This window comes from Thamnophis elegans, chromosome 9 (genome assembly GCF_009769535.1).
Source record: "Thamnophis elegans isolate rThaEle1 chromosome 9, rThaEle1.pri, whole genome shotgun sequence".
Classification (NCBI taxonomy): domain Eukaryota; kingdom Metazoa; phylum Chordata; class Lepidosauria; order Squamata; family Colubridae; genus Thamnophis; species Thamnophis elegans.
In genome coordinates, this window is record NC_045549.1 from 11,481,449 (window position 1) to 11,497,450 (window position 16,002).

Here is a 16,002-nt window from a genome sequence, read left to right on the forward strand (position 1 = left end):
GTAAAAGCATTATAAAGCAGTATGTAAGTCCAAGTGCTATTGATATAAGGAAAAGGTACCTTGATGGAAATATGCAGGCTGAGGGATAAAACATTTTGAAAGTCCAGAATGTCCAGATAAAGTTTGGAAGTGGCTTAGACGGTATCTCCCTAATTCATTGAAATGTAAGGAGACAATCAGGCTTATTCTGTTTTTCTGTTATTGTAGCCAATCTCAATAAACTTAGTCTTTCTGTGGAGTTCATTTGTTCATCTGGTCCAGCTGCCTACATGATTTTTTTAAAAAAAACCCTGCTTCTCTCCTGTTATATCTACCTATCGCACCAGGAATGCAAGACTTGTTACGGATCAGATCCATCTCATTTATATTCTATGGCTTGCCCTGTCAGTGTTGGTGGGAGTGGTGTTGGAGGTTCAAGAAACTGCCAAACATGCTAATGTTACAACCTTCAAGACCACCCCCACCAATACTGACAGCGGAAGCCACTAGAATAGAAAATGAGAGCAAACCCCTTTCTTTTGCTAGCACTGATGAGCTTACTACCCTGTTTTTCCCCAAAATAAGACCTCCCCGGATAATAAGCCCAATCGGGCTTTTGAGTGCATGGGCTGAAATAAGCCCTCCCCGAAAATATTGCAACACAGCAGCAGCCATGAGGTGACCACGCTCGCCGCCTCCTGCACCTCAAAAATAATAAGACACTCCCCCCCAAAAAAAATAAGGCCAAGCGCTTATTTTAGGGGTCAAAAGAAAATAGGACCCTGTCTTATTTTCGGGGAAACACGCTAGTTTGGGTAATGAAACGTCTGTGTTAGGTAAGCTCCCCGTTGGGAGAGCGAGTATGTTCTGAGAAGCGTTGTGAGAGTTGTGTTGGAGAACACACAAACCAGCATACAGAGACACTGCAATTTAAATAGGCTTTTATTTCGTGGAAATAGAGGTATCAGAGTCCATCAAACAGTCCAAGTCATACACGGATAAGAGAGTCAGTCATCAACGTCTTTCAGTTAAGGGATAATCCAAATAACATAGTCCAGTATCATATAATCAGTTCAGTACTCGTTAACAGTTGCAAAACTTACAATAGCTCAAGGCACTTTCTAACAGCCAGCTTCCAAATCAGATCAGATCAGCCCAGCATCTAACAGACAGAGAGCTAACAGTCATTCTGGCTCCCTCTTATGGCTGATTGAGGAAACAGCAACCAATCACATTTTACAGTATGATTTAAAGAAACAGGTATAACATTGCTATATGATTTATATATTGCCAACCCAACCGTTACAATTATATTCCTAACAGAAAACCACCAAGCTCACAGAGCACCAAAGATCCCCTCACTATTTGTTTATTTCTCAAGCACACAGTTCGGAAGTTTCGGTGGTAGTTGTCATGTGTTGGTGTACATCAGGGGTGTCAAACTCAATTTCTTTGAGGGCCACATCAGGGTTGGGTTTGACTTGGTGGGGGGGAACATGGCCAGGGTGGCATGGCCAGTTCGACGTCAGTGCTTTTGACGCCTGTGGTGGCCCGAGAGCTCTTCCAGTGGAAATGGGCCCCCAAGCTCTCATTTTTGACTGTCACTGCCTCCTTCAACTCTCTGCCAGTGAAAACAGAGGTCGGGAGGGCCGCGTGCTTTGTTTTCACTGGCAGAGGGTTGCAGGAGGCCGTGGCAGTCGAAAATGGAGCTTGGGAGCCTGTTTTCATGGGAGAAGCGCCACGGGCCGGTCCTTTGCTGTTTCCAGGGTGGCCCCGCAGGACAGATATAAGTACCCCGCGGATCAGATCCCCGGACCTTGAGTTTGACACCCCTGGTCTATATGTTCTGAAGCCGCTTCTTGTATGATGGTGTTGAGTATATGATCCTTCAACTTCTCCTTTCTGTTGCAGTATGACCCACGGTTTGGTGACGCCTTCTGGAACAGCAGCAAGTATAACATTGTGAGTTACCTCCTGCGAATCATGACGAGCTGGGCCATTGTGTGCCAGGTGTGGTACCTGCCCCCCGTGACAAGAAAGGTATGTCCCATTTCTGTTATTTGACTCTTTTTGAGGGTCACCACAACTTCTCAGGCTGACCCTGTTGTGGCCCGCCAGCAGAGCTGGCAGCAGAGTCAGACAGCGAGGAGGTTGGGGAGGAACATGGGCTAGTCCTGGAGTCTGGGGAAGGCTCTGATGAGGGCTCTGTCGGAGGCAGAGAGTTATCAGCTGCCTTTGAAGTCAGACATAAGTGAGGCAGATGAACAGCTGGAGCCTGTTCCCAGTGTGTGCATGAGGAGAGCTGCCAGGAAAATGGAATAGCTAAGGAACAAGAGCCGACTCAGGAGTAAGGCCACAGGTGGACGGTGAGTGGCCCCGCCCAGAGGGAATAAAAGGAGTGAAAGGGGAGAGGTGTTGGCAGGAGACAATTAGTTCGTTCCTGCATTCTTGCCAAGTATTGCAGCATCTGAAAGATATTGGCCTGGACACTTTCCAAGACTGATAAAGATCGGTAATTGTGAACGATCTTGAAAGACTGTGGGCTGGGACTTTGCTGGAGAGGAATCCGCTGTAAATGAAATAAAAGGGGTTTATCGGGATGAGGGCTTCGTGCTGCTGGGGAAGCTTAGGTCAGAACAGACCCATCCAGAAACCTTTCTGCTTTCGGAGCGCTACTTCCTCTTGGCTGCGGAATTCCCTTTTTGCTATCATATCGACAATTAGATGATCTCTCCTTGTGTTCCTTTATATACAGGAAGGAGAAGGTGCTGTTGAATTTGCCAACCGGGTGAAATCTGCTATTGCTCTACAAGGAGGCCTTACCGAATTGCCCTGGTAAGGAAAATATTTTGCTCTTATAATGGGAAGCCAAGAAGATTTGGAAGAGGAGTGACTCCAGGGGTGAAATCCAGCAGGTTCTGACCAGTTCTGGAGAACCAGTAATGGAAATTTTGAGTAGTTTGGAGACCTGGCAAATGACACCTCTGGCTGACCCCAGAGTGGGGTGGGAATGGAGATTTTGCAGTATCCTTCCCCTGCCACGCCCACCAAGCCACGCCCACAGAACCAGTAGTTAAAAAAAATAGAATTTCACCACTGAGTGCCTCCTTTATCCTGGGTTGAACAGCCTTTTGTTGATCAATTTTACTGTTTTTAAAAAAAACATTTTTGATCTTGGGACAGTAATGATAATTACACCAGTAGAAGGATAGGGTGAAACTTTTCATGCAAATCTTCCCCTGCCCTCCAATCATTTGTGGCTTTGGCTACAATGATGAGTGCTAGAAATTTAGAAACACAGTTATATAATATATACAGTACATACCTAACTTTACTTTAGCCCAGAAAGCAATATTTGGGTATCATAAATTGACCGTTTTTGAGTTCAGTAGAACAATCGAGAGATGCTTTGGAGGGTGTAAAATGGGAGATCCTAAATTCAAGATTGCTTCCAGATGGAAGAATATTAATCTAGAGATCTGAGTGAGTCTTAAAAACAGTTTAGAAACTTTGCATTTTCTGTCTCATTCTCTTTATAAGAAACCCTTGATTTAACATTTAACATTTAGGGGATTTTAGGTATAAAGCACAGCATTTTTTTAAATATATATTTTTTATTTTTAAAACTAACAAAAACAACACATATAAAAAACTTTCCTCAATTTTGTCAAGCATGTAGTTTGGTTACAAACTTTTGTGCATCAGTTTTTACAATTAAAAATAAGATCACTGGTTATCTATCAAACATAACTAAATACATACTTATCATTGAGCATTATGTGTTCAAGTTACTGCTAATATTTTTTTTTAAAATATATTTTATTCATTTTTCACATTCCATTTGCAATCACTTATATACAGGGTATTTACTATAAGAAAAGAAAAAAAAAAGGAGATAAAACGAACAAAAAAAGGAAACACAACTCATCATTCACAACCCCACCTAACCCTTCCATCCTCCATACACCCCATCTACCCCCTCCAACTTTCCTTTCTCCCTCTAACACTCCCCTCCTACTTCCCTTTCCCCTCAAGCCTTCCTTCTCCCCTTACTCCCCACACACCCTCCTTACATTCCCCTTACTCCTTCCTTACTCCTCCCTCTTCTTTCCCTCTACCTCCCTCCTTGGTGTATGCCTTTATTCGAGTGTTGTTTGATCTGATAAAAGTAAAATGAACCAAGTAAAAAAAAAAAAAAAAAGAAAAAAAAGAACCACCGTATATAAATACATTCTTGTTCTTATTAAGACTATGTTAACACCCCCCACCCCCCACCCCACAAATCCCCATCCCTAATCCTCCCGACTTCCCAGGGCCCACACCTGGCACTACCTTCTGTCTAAAATATCTTGTATACATATGGATTAAAAAAATAAAAGTAATATGTCAAAAAAAAGAAAAACAGAAAAAAAAGAAGAGAGAAAAGAAAAAAGAAAAGAAAAAAAGAAAAAAAAGAAACCACTCTTTGTGTTGATCTCAACCCCCCATCTTTATCTATGCTTAAATAGTATAAATCATTCTATCTATATTTTATTCTCGTCTCTTACTTCTTTGCTATTTACCCCAACCTTCTGTAGACTCTCCCGTTCCTCTTCCTAAACCTTATGATCCCTTCCGATAAAATTTAAGCAACGTGGTTCATGCCACATATTCAAATTACTTTGCAGAAGAGTAATCAAGCTTTCCCTTCTAGTAAAATTTAAACAGCGTAAATGATCTTTCTTAACCTCCTTTTCAAACAGTAATTCAAAATAATCTAGCCAAGCTTCCCCTTCTTAGTAAAGTTAAGCAGCGTAGATCAAATATTACTTTACACAGAAATCAACTTCTATCTTAAGATAATTCCAACCGACTTTCTCTTCTAATAGGATTTAAATAACGTAGTTCATTCCCCATGCATTTTACCCTCATCCCTTACTTGTCTGATATTTACCACTATCAAATTTATGCTAACATTTGTTTGAGATCTAACTCAAAGCAATTTCAACCAACTTTCCCTTCTAATAAAAGTTAAATAGCATGGATCATTCCACATATTCAAATAATACTTTCAGCAAGAGTCAGTTAACCTTCTGTTTTAAAATAGTCCCTTCTAACAAAGTTTAAACAACATAAATCCTTCCGCATTCTTTTTACACCTATCTTAAGATAATCCCAACCGGCTTTCTGTTCTAATAAGCTTTAAACAACGTAAATCATTCCACATATATTTTACCCTCATCCCTTGCTTGTCTAATGTTTACAACTATCAAATTTATGCTAACGTTAATTTAAAATCTAGCTCAAAGTAGTTTCACCCAGCTTTCCCTTCTGATAAGAATTAGTCCGCTTTTTCTACTGGAGAGAGGTCTCAAACCCCCATTCAGTCCTTAACTTTGGCGAATATTTTGAAATGTCTAAATTCTCGATCTCCGTTTTTCTGCTTCTCCGAGGGAGGAAAGGCTACCCCCTCCATCTTGCAGCCACATGGCCTGCCGTTTGCCTTCTCCTTCCGCTTGTCTCTCCTCTCTTCCAAGTGAGTCAGGAAGTCCCGCCTTCAAAGTCCTACAGTAGAAATCTTGAGCCTCCGAAACAGAGTTAAGACGAAATCTTTGATTCTTAAATGTAACCGTGATGCCGGCAGGGGCCTCCCATCTGTATCGAATCTGTTGACTCCTAAGCTCTTTAGTTAAAAAGGTGTAGTCCCTTCTTGCTTTCAACATCTGGAAAGGTATATCTTTGAAGACAATCAGGTCCTGGTCATCAACTCGGAGACTGTTGTTATGAAACTTTTGCACAATCGCGTTTCTAGCTTCTTTTGTAGAGAAATGTATAATTATGTCCCTCGGGAGCTGTCGCTGTTCCGCTATCAATGAGTTCTGGCGATAGATTTTCCGAATCTGCCAATCAAAATTAAGTCCCGGGCTTCCCACCGCATGGCTGAAGGCTTCAGCAAAGGTCTGTTTCAGATTCTCTTGCTCCTTTTCACGGAATCCTCTGACTCTTACTGCAAATGCCTTCCTATTAAAATTTATCATCATAAGCTGTTGTTCAGTGTCTCTAATTTTTTGTTGTAAAATTTGAATATTGGTAGTCAAATTAAAATTAGCCTTCTCCAAACTTTCCAATTTGTTCTCTATTTCAACAGAATAATCTGACAGGGCAGACACGGCTGCAAACGTATTCGCCTTCATTTGATTAACTTTAGACTTTAAATCATCATATAGTTCCAATACAAATTCCTTAATTTCTTGTTTAAAATCATTAAACATTTTAAAGAAATATTCCTGTGTTAAAAGTTCTCCAGTAGAGGGCGTAGGAGACAAAGGCTGTGGTTCCAGTAAAAATTCTTTAAATTCTTTAGACACATTTGTAGCAAGGCGCTTCTTTGACCTGGGTGCCATAATAAATACACAAGTAAGCAGCGCTTTGCTCCCCTCTGTTTCCAAAGAAGAAGAGTTTATTTTGTTAAGGAGCGGTCTGCAGGAAGGTAAAACCGGCTAAGTATATCCACTATCAATCATCCACGGAGAGAAATCGCCATTTTGAAATCCATTTAGACAAAGAAGTCTCTAAGACAAATGGTGCTGGTATTTAAGATAGTAATAAAAACATAAATCTCACAGGGGTGGGACCCGCCTGTATCGATTCTAGCTTGAAAAAAACTTTGTTTTGTCCTGGGGGGGGGCTAGCCTGTCTGGGGCTGCCAAAAAAAAAAGGCAGCTGAGAAGAACTGGCTGGAGATAAAAGCTCCGCTCCGGCTGGATCTAATCTCTATCCACAGCCAAAAAAAGAAAAAGGCTGTGGCTTACGAATAGACCCTAGCCTACAGAGCTACTCCCTGCCCCTTTCTTAGCCAAAAAGGGGTGCTATCTATGATCTTATTTAGATATACAGACCAGATCTCTGAGGAGCTCGGTGGAGCCCTCCTCGGCAACAGGCCACGCCCCCAGGAAGTCCTAGTTACTGCTAATATTAATCATCCATACAGTATACAATACTTATAGTGTAGCATATTCAACTCCAGAAATAGTTTCCCATTGCTAAGCACAGTATTTTTATTCAGACATGCTCCGAGAATAACAGACTGGTAGTCTGAATAAGGCATTTATGATTTGTAAGTGAAATTTACCATATTAGGTAATTGCAAGTTGAGCTTGCATTTGCTTTATTAAGCTAATGGGAATTCCTCTCATTCACATCCAGCAAAGTCCTGGCAAACAGGCTTTCAAGCTGCCCGGAGTCCTTCGGGATTGGGCGGCCTATAAATTCATTAATCTAAAGGGTGAATTTATAACCACAGACCTTATCAGGCCTGGAGAGCTGCCAGCCCCATATCTTCCGCGATGCTGTACAAGAAAATATAAATTATAATGCCTTGGTAAGGCCACACTTGGAATACTGCATTCAGTTTTGGTCGCCACGATGTAGAAAAAATGTGGAGACTCTGGAAAGAGTGCAGAGAAGAGCAACGAAGATGATTAGGGGACTGGAGACTAAAACGTGAAGAACGGTTGCAGGAACTGGGTGTGTCTAGTTTAATAGAGAGAAGGACTAGGGGAGACATGATGGCAGTGTTCCAATATCTCAGGTGCTGCCACAAAGAAGAAGGAGTCAAACTATTCTCCAAGGCACCTGATTGTAGAACAAGAAGCAATGGGTAGAAACTAATCAAGGAGAGAAGCAACTTAGAACTGAGGAGAAATTTCCTGACAGTTAGAACAATTAATCAGTGGAACAGCTTGCCTCCAAGCTTCCAAGGGTTGTGCGGCTTAGCTGTGAAACCCACGATCGTTGGAAGCTTCCCCCTTCCTTCTTTTTAAAACATTTTTTCCTTGCTGGTTTGGGTCAATAGGCAGGGAAAAAATGCTTTAAAAAGCAGTGAGGTGAGGGCTGTGAAAGAGAGAGAGGGAGGGAGGACCACAAACCTGGCACTAGACGCAGCTTCAGAGGATACCTTGAAAGAGCACAGCAATCTAGGGCTGGAAGGGACCTGGAGGTCATCTAGTCCAACCCCCTGCTCCAGCAGGACATTGTTAAAGTGAGCTGCTGTCCTTTGACTCTGCCAAGTCACTTGAATACATAACCACGCCAGTGGTGGGTTGTTCTTATCGTCGCTACAGGTACGCTGATCATGGTCTGTTCATGCACGCATGCGCAATCCACCGCCCCTGCGACAACCAGCTGCTTGTTGGGGCTCGCGCAAGCACCGCACGCTGTGTGTGCATGCACATTTTGCCGTTTGCCATAAAAACAGCTATAAAGTGCGGTCGGGCGGATGGCCAAATGAGCAGTATGCTCTCAGCTACTCCCGGCCACTACCGGTACGGCAGTACCGGGCCGTAACTGCAGCAACGCACCTCTGAGCCACACCCACTCAGTCACATGACCCCCCAAGCCACGCCCACAGAACGTGTAGGAAAAACTTGTTTGATTTCACCACTGCTTAATAGCGTATTGTATTAAGTAGATAGCTGTTATCTCATTGCTTTTCCCTTTGGTTCTTTGAAGGGACGGCGGATTGAAAAGAGCCAAAGTGAAAGAAACTTTTAAGGAAGAGGAACAGAAAAACTACAGCAAGGTGATCATAGGAAATGGAACACCGCCAAATGGCACCAACAACTCGGGCTGAACTGTCCCAGCGGATGTGTCTCCTGCTTGTTCACTGTCAGAAAGGGTGGATTTTTTTAACCCCCATGTAGTAAATAAATAAGGAAAACTTCCAAGTGTGCGCAATTCAAAAAAAAAAAAAGAAGACAGAAAAACAACAAGCATTTTTCTTGCTTTTTCTGGTGCTCACCAATGAATTCCACTCTCGGTGTCTGGAAATCCAGCTTTGAAGCAGAATCAAAAAAATCCCAGTAGCTAAAATGGGTGGAATTCTCGCCCAAAGGGAACATATGTAACGATGTTTAAAAAAAAAAAAATCAAAGTTATTTAATTGTACAAATAATGGTTCTATCTTTTAAGTGATAAGAGGATGTTTGAACAAATCTTCCTCCCTGGCTACACTGGGCTGTTGTTGTGTGTTTGTTTGAATAGGTGGTCCGACATTTCCGAAGTCATTTTTGCTGAGTTTGTGTTTTTTGTTGTTGGTGTTGTTAACGAAATGTTCGTGGGGAAGGAATAAATCGTAGGAGTAACTAAGGGGGCCCTTAGGAGTTGCAGTGAGAAGCTTATAATTCCCTCCCCGTAGCTGTTTTTTTTTTTTCAAAAGATGCTTCTAAAACTGAACGGTTCTCTGATTTTCATCTTGCCTAAAGAGAAAACGGGGGTTTAAGAAGCTCCAGGCTGCGGGTCTGTTTGCTCCCTTGATAGTAAAATATTAAAAGATGAGTAGAATATAGCTACGTACATGCAATATCAGTCAAAAGAAATATTGAATACAATGCTTTTCTTTCCCAGATTGTGTTGGCAGCCTTTATGTATATTTGTCACTTAACTGTATGAGAAACATGACTTGTTGCCTTACTGTACATTGAAATAAATTCTATATTTCTAACTAGCAGTAACTTTTTTTCTTTTCCTAGGAATTGATCTAATGTGTTTGTACAAAAAGTTAGTGTGTGTGTGGGGGGGGGGGGAGGAACGGGACGATTGATGACTAACAACCAGTGGTATCCAGAAGAGGCAAAGACCAAGACGAGATTGCACTTACCTGTAAACAGGTTAAATCTTGGATAACCAAAAAGCCACTCCCCCTTTGTATTGTCCATGTTGTTGTTTTTAATGGCGCTAAAATGTTCTGTGTCTTTTGGCCTATCGATACGATAATGTAGATTGTTGTGATTGTCCTCTTATCTTTTTTTAAAAAAATCTCTTTTTCTGTTATTTATGTCTCTCTTCCCTGCTTTCTGCCCCATTTTGCCAATTAACTGTTTTGATTTTTGATAAATAAAACCACTTTTTGGGTAGCTGAGTGGCATTTGTGCTTCTGCTTATCTGGATATCAGGAGACTGCTGGATTGAACTGGAAATTCAATGATTTTCCAGTTCCTTGCTACCTAACAGATCCTCAATTCCAAAACATCTATGCTTACTGTTCTGGCCCCCCTCCGTCTAGTAATGAACGCAGACACAGGCTTAGCTGTTTGCCACTCTTTATTCACAGCAATTATAATCCTGTTGGCTGAAAGCCCAGGCACGACTCACTGGCAAGACGTTGACAGCAACCCAGACTCCAACAGACACGGGAACACAAGGCAGACCAGACAAGGAGTTGTCCAGATTATTACGAACGGTTGTGTCCTGCAAAAGGACTCCTCCCAAAGTCTCTTCTTATATAATCTCTTGGGAGGGGCCAAGCCACAACCACCTGGGCTTGATTATCTCTTATGAGTCTGTCTCCGTAACTGCTGCCTCCGTTTCTCCGCCCACTGTTGCCTGGCATCAGGGACAAACTCCCTTTGATCTTCCCCACTGCTCCATGCCTCAGGTGTCTCCTAGTGGCCAACCAGCCTCTCTGGTCCCTGCTCTGAGTCTGAACCCTGCCCAGGGCCCTCCACATCTTCCATAGCAGACTCGTAGGGTTCCTCGCTATCTGAGTCCATTGGCAGCTCCAACAGCTCCTACTGGGCCACAACAGCTTACTATGGAACGAGTGCTCTGTAGCAGTGGGGCAACACGGCTTCTCGTGCCAATTTGGGCACATTTGCCATAGGTTCATCATCATGGAGCTTACAAGGTCCCTTCCAACTCTGTTAATCTAAGCAAACTTAAACCTAAACAAAGACAGGCTTAAGATACAGAAGGATCTTGACAAACTTGAACATTGAGCACTATCTAATAAAATGAAATTCAGTGGTGAAAAGAGTAAAGGTTCTACATTTAGGCAAGAAAAATCAAATGCACAGGTACAGTATAGGTGGTACCTGGCTCAGTAGTAATAACTGTGAGAGGGATCTTGGAGTCCTAGAGGACAACCATTTAAATAGGAGCCAGCCGTGTGTAGCAGCTGCCAAAAAAGCCAACAGTTCTAGGTTACATAAACGGATAGAATCAAGATCACGTGAAGAGCCAAGGTGGCGCAATGGTTAGGGTGCAGTACTGCAGGCCACTTCAGCTGACTGTTATCTGCAGTTCAGTGGTTCTAATCTCACCGGCTCAAGATTGACTCAGCCTTCCATCCTTCCGAGGTGGGTGAAATGAGGACACAGACTGTGGGGGCGATACGCTGACTCTCTAAACTGTTTAGAGAGGGCTGAAAGCCCTATGAAGCGGTATATAAGTCTAACTGCTATTGCTACTGCTAAGTGTTAATACCACTTTATAATGCCTTGGTAAGGCCACACTTGGAATACGGCATTCAGTTTTGGTCGCCACGATGTAGAAAAGATGTGGAGACTCTGGAAAGAGTGCAGAGAAGAGCAACAAAGATGATTAGGGGACTGGAGACTAAAACATATGAATAATTGCAGGAACTGGGTATGTCTAGTTTAATGAAAAGAAGGACTAGGGGAGACATGATAGCAGTGTTCCAATATCTCGGGGGTTGCCACAAAGAAGAGGGAGTCAAACTATTCTCCAAGGCACCTGAGGGTAGAACAAGAAGCAATGGGTGGAAACTAATCAAGGAGAGAAGGAACTTAGAACTGAGGAGAAATTTCCTGCCGGTGAGAACAATTAATCAGTGAACAGTTTGCCTCCAGAAGTTGTGAATGCCCCAACACTGGAAGTCTTTAAGAAGATTTTGGATAGCCATTTGTCTGAAACGGTATAAGGTTTAGTGCTTAGGCAGGGGGTTGGACTAGAAGATCTCCAAGGTCCCCTCCAACTCTGCTATTGTATTAAACTTGAGGCTTTTGAGTTCTTGCAGAATTGCTATACATTTGGCGCACAGTTCTCCAATAGGATATGTTTTAACGTTTGACAAATGTATGTATTTGCAAAGATAGGAATTAATATCTGCCTGATTTTGTAGCGGTAGTCCTCAACTTGCAACTTTTCATTCGAAGTTTGAAGTTATAATGGCATTGAACGAATGACTTACGACCATTTTTCACACCTGTGACCTTTGCAGCATCCCCATGGTCATAGGATCAAAATTGGCACCTGAACTGTATTTATGACGGATGCAGGGTCCCAAGGCGGGGGGGGGGGGGGTCTTTTGTGACCTTCTGAAAAGCAAAATCAACGGGGAAGCCAGATTCACTTAACAACCATGTTACTAAATCAACAACTGCAGTGATTCACTTAACAACAGTGGCAAGAAAGGTTGCAAATTGGGGCAAAACTCACTCCTGGTTAGCAATGGAAATGGGCACAATTGTGATTGCAAGTTGGAAGACTGCCTATATACCTTCACTGGTATAGGTTTTTTTTAAAGACTATTGTGCTTTGCAAAATTAAGATAACAGATCTGTGAACGAGAACTGAGTTTCAATACTGACGGATACTTTTCAAAGACCAGGAAATAGACGGTTCCCGCTTCAGTGGCTAAGACGCTGAGCTTGTTGATCAGAAAGTTCGGGGGTTCGAATCCCTAGTGCCGCGTAACAGAGTGAGCTCCCGTTACTTGTCCCAGCTTCTGCCAACCTAGCAGTTCGAAAGCATGTGAAAATGCAAGTAGAAAAATAGGAACCACCTTTGGTGGGGAGGGAACAGCGTTCCTGTGCCTTCGGTGTTTAGTCATGCCGGCCACATGGCCATGGAGATGTCTTCGGACAGTGATGGCTCTTCAGCTTTAAAACGGAGATTCGGGAACAACTAGGACATACGTGCAAGGGGAACCTTTACCTTAGCTTAGAGAAAATATTTCATCCTGAAACCTCTGCCTATTCTGGGATGGCCAGTCTGCTAGTCTTAAGGAAGGTGTTTCAAACATCTGCTCCAATTTGGCATTGTGTTCCTGCACAAAAGAACGAACTGCGGCCATTTAAGAGGCCAGTTGCTTGGTAAAGCATGTGACCAAATGTATTGAGTAGAAATCTCACCGCACGACATGAAAATGAATAACGCCACTAGATGGTGATATTGCAACCTGATTTTATTCAATGCCCAGTTCAAAGCTGTAGATACTTAAGGGATTGTCAAGTTGAATGAAGATGAGCAGCATAATGACAAAATAATGGCCTTTTATTATTTTTGTCAGCATAATGACAAAATAATGGCTATAAACAACTACTTTCTCCAATTTACTTCTTCAGATATTAAGCCCAGGATGGCGAACCTATGGCATACATGCCACAGGTGGCACACAGAGCCATTTATCAGGGCATGCGAGGCGTTGCCCTGTCAGCTGGCCAGCGCATATGTACGTGCTTGCCAGCTGACTTCAGCCTTTTTTGAGGCCATTTTCGCCCTCCCCAGGCTCCAGAGGCTTTATAGGAGCCTGGGGAGGGCGAAAACAGCCTCACCCCATTCCCGAGGCCCTCCGGAGGCTTCAGGAGCTTCCCTGAAGTCTCCGGAGCACAAAAAAATGGCCCTACGGGCAAACCGGAAGTTCAGGGACGGACTTCCGGTTTGCTCGTAGGACTGGTTTTAGTCCTCCGGAGCCTTCAGGGACCTTCAGGAGGCTTCCCTGAAGGCTCTGGAGGGCAAAAAACGACCCTCACCGGGAGTCACTTCCGTTTTGTCCGTAGGGCCGTTTTTAGTCCTCTGGAGCCTTCAGAGAAGCCTCCTGAGGGCTCCTGAAAGCTCCGGAGGGCTAAAATCAGCCTTATGAGCAACCCGGAAGAGACTTCCGGTTTGCTCATAGGGTTGTTTTTTGCCCTCCAGAGCCATCAGGGAAGCTCCTGTAACCTATAAAGTCTCTGGGGACTGGGGAGGGCGAAAAAAGTATACAAAAAATGGGGGAGAGCGCTGGTCGTGCGTGCATGCGCGCTGGGGTGCATGTGTCGCGCATTGCATTATTGGTGTGGCATGCCTGCGCAAGACTCCCTTGCACTCCCCTCGCTTTTGGCAAGCGTGCCAAAAAGGTTCACCATCACTGTACTAAGCAATACACCGCTGGGAATATTTGGGTCACAAATCCGGCTCCCATTCAAGCAGTTTGAAAGCTACGATTTCAGTAATAGAGAATTGTAAGTCCTTGATTTGTGACGTTTGAAGTTGGGATGACTCACTCCAGAAAGTACTTTTAGCCCAGTTCTAATGGCTGACCCGCCCATGGTCATAAAACCACAATTTCAGCACTTGGCAACTGGCCAGGCAAGTTAGCAAGAGTCAACAATGACTCAAAGACACACACACCTGCATAGTGCATAGTAGGTGTATATCACTGATTGTATGTACTTCTGTTGTGGCCTGTCGGTCCCTGACCCCTCCAGCAGCCAAATCAGAGGAGGAGGACGAGGTGTGGGAATCAGGGTCAGCGTCCGGGCAACCTGGGACCTCCAAGGGGGAAGAGGAAATGGAGCTGTCAGAGAGAGAGAGACAGAGGCGGAGCCTGAGATGTCCGTCAGCCCTCAGATGGAGACCCAACCCCCCCAGGTGGCTGATGAGGAAGAGGAGGAACAGCCGGGTCCAGTGCCTGACACGTGGATGCATAGAAGGCAGAGGAGAGGAGAGCAGTGGAAATCTATGGGCCGGTCCTTGGGACAGAATAGCCACCACTGCTAGCGAAGCACCACCCTAGCTCTGGGGATAAAAGGCAGGGGACAGAGATGAATAGGTGTGGCAGACAACTATTCATTTGCCGGCCGGTCGGACTTGTTAGCCTGTTAGGAAAAAATTTTGTTGGGGCTGCCGGCATTCCTAATAAAGGAATCTTTTGAGTTCACATCAGTCGGTTTGGGGAGCTGGGTCAGAACAACTTTCTACTTGGAGGACATAGGCAGTAATGAGTTGATTTGTAAGATAGTCTCTAATTAAATATCCTGGGTAATATACAATTAGTCCTCAACTTACATAGATTTGTTTAGAGACCATTCAAAGTCAAAATGACATGGAGAAAAGGGACTATTGTCCAGTTTCCACACTTTAGGACCATTGAGGCTAGTCATGAACACAGGAGGAACATTTGGAAGGTTGGCAACTGGCATGTACTTATGACAGTTGCACTGTCCAGGCTCATGGGATCAACGGAGGAAAAGCCAGCTTTGTTTAGTGACTGCATGACTCCCCTAACAACTGCATTGATTCTCTTAACTGTGTCAAGAAAGGTCAAACAATGGAGCAAAACACAATTGTCTATATATTAGCAATGGAAATTTTGGGGTCAACTACAGTCGTAAATGGAGGACTACCTGTAGAATAGCAGAAAGGTGCTTCCGATACTCTTGTGCATGGCAGCGGAAGGATACTGGCATATAAGATGAAGCACATGATCCTAATTGGATGTTGTGGCCTGCCAGCAGAGCTGGCAGCAGATTCAGACAGTGAGGAGGTTGGGGAGGAACATGGGCAAGTCCTGGAATCTGGGGAAGGCTCTGATGAGGGCTCTGTGTCGGAGGCAGAGAGGGGGCCAGAGCCGTCTGACAGTTATCAGCTGCTTTCAGAGTCAGACATCAGTAAGGCAGACGAACAGCTGGAGCCTGTTCCCAGTGTGTGCATGCACAAAGTTGCCAGACGAAGGGAACAGCTAAAGAACAGGGGTTGACTTGTAAGGCCATAGGTGGACATTGAATGGCCCCTCCCAGAGGAAATAAAAGAGGAGCGAAAGGGGGAGTGGAGTTTGCAGGAGACAATCAGTTTGCTTAATTGCTTTGGGACTCTCCGAGACTCCTTGCCACGTTTTGCAGATCTCGGCTTGTCAGCTCTCCAAGCCAGATAAGGTCTGTGACTGTAAATCCTCTCTTGAAAGACTTTGCCGGATGTGAATGAGTAAAATTCACAGTCAATTAATAAAAGGGTTTTTTGTCAGGACCAGGAGTTTGCTTCATTCTCTTGGGAAGCCTCGATCAGAACACTGGAGTCAAAAGGCATCTGATTACTCAGGGACCGAATGCAAAGCAAACTGCTTGTCAATCAACTCCTTCTGGAAAACCTTATTTGTCATTTCTTTGAAATCCAGCAGGGGGAAACTTGCCAGCATGCACCAATATTAGCGACCACAGCTAGAGGGCAGCCTTGCCATGTCTCACTTCCTCTCCTACTGTTGCTGAA

The 16,002-nt window shown here is 43.9% G+C and overlaps 1 protein-coding gene across 1 annotated transcript in view; it reads left to right on the plus strand.

The window, feature by feature from the left end:
* Positions 1-9,463, plus strand: part of GPAT3 (glycerol-3-phosphate acyltransferase 3) — a 51,536-nt gene extending 42,073 nt beyond the window's left edge. The window contains exons 10-12 of the mRNA XM_032224546.1: positions 1,891-2,019; positions 2,735-2,814; positions 8,470-9,463. Of these exons, the coding sequence (XP_032080437.1) occupies positions 1,891-2,019; positions 2,735-2,814; positions 8,470-8,590 (330 nt within the window). The 3' untranslated portion in view covers positions 8,591-9,463. The remainder of the gene's footprint in view (positions 1-1,890; positions 2,020-2,734; positions 2,815-8,469) is intronic.
* The last annotated feature ends 6,539 nt before the right edge of the window (positions 9,464-16,002 follow it).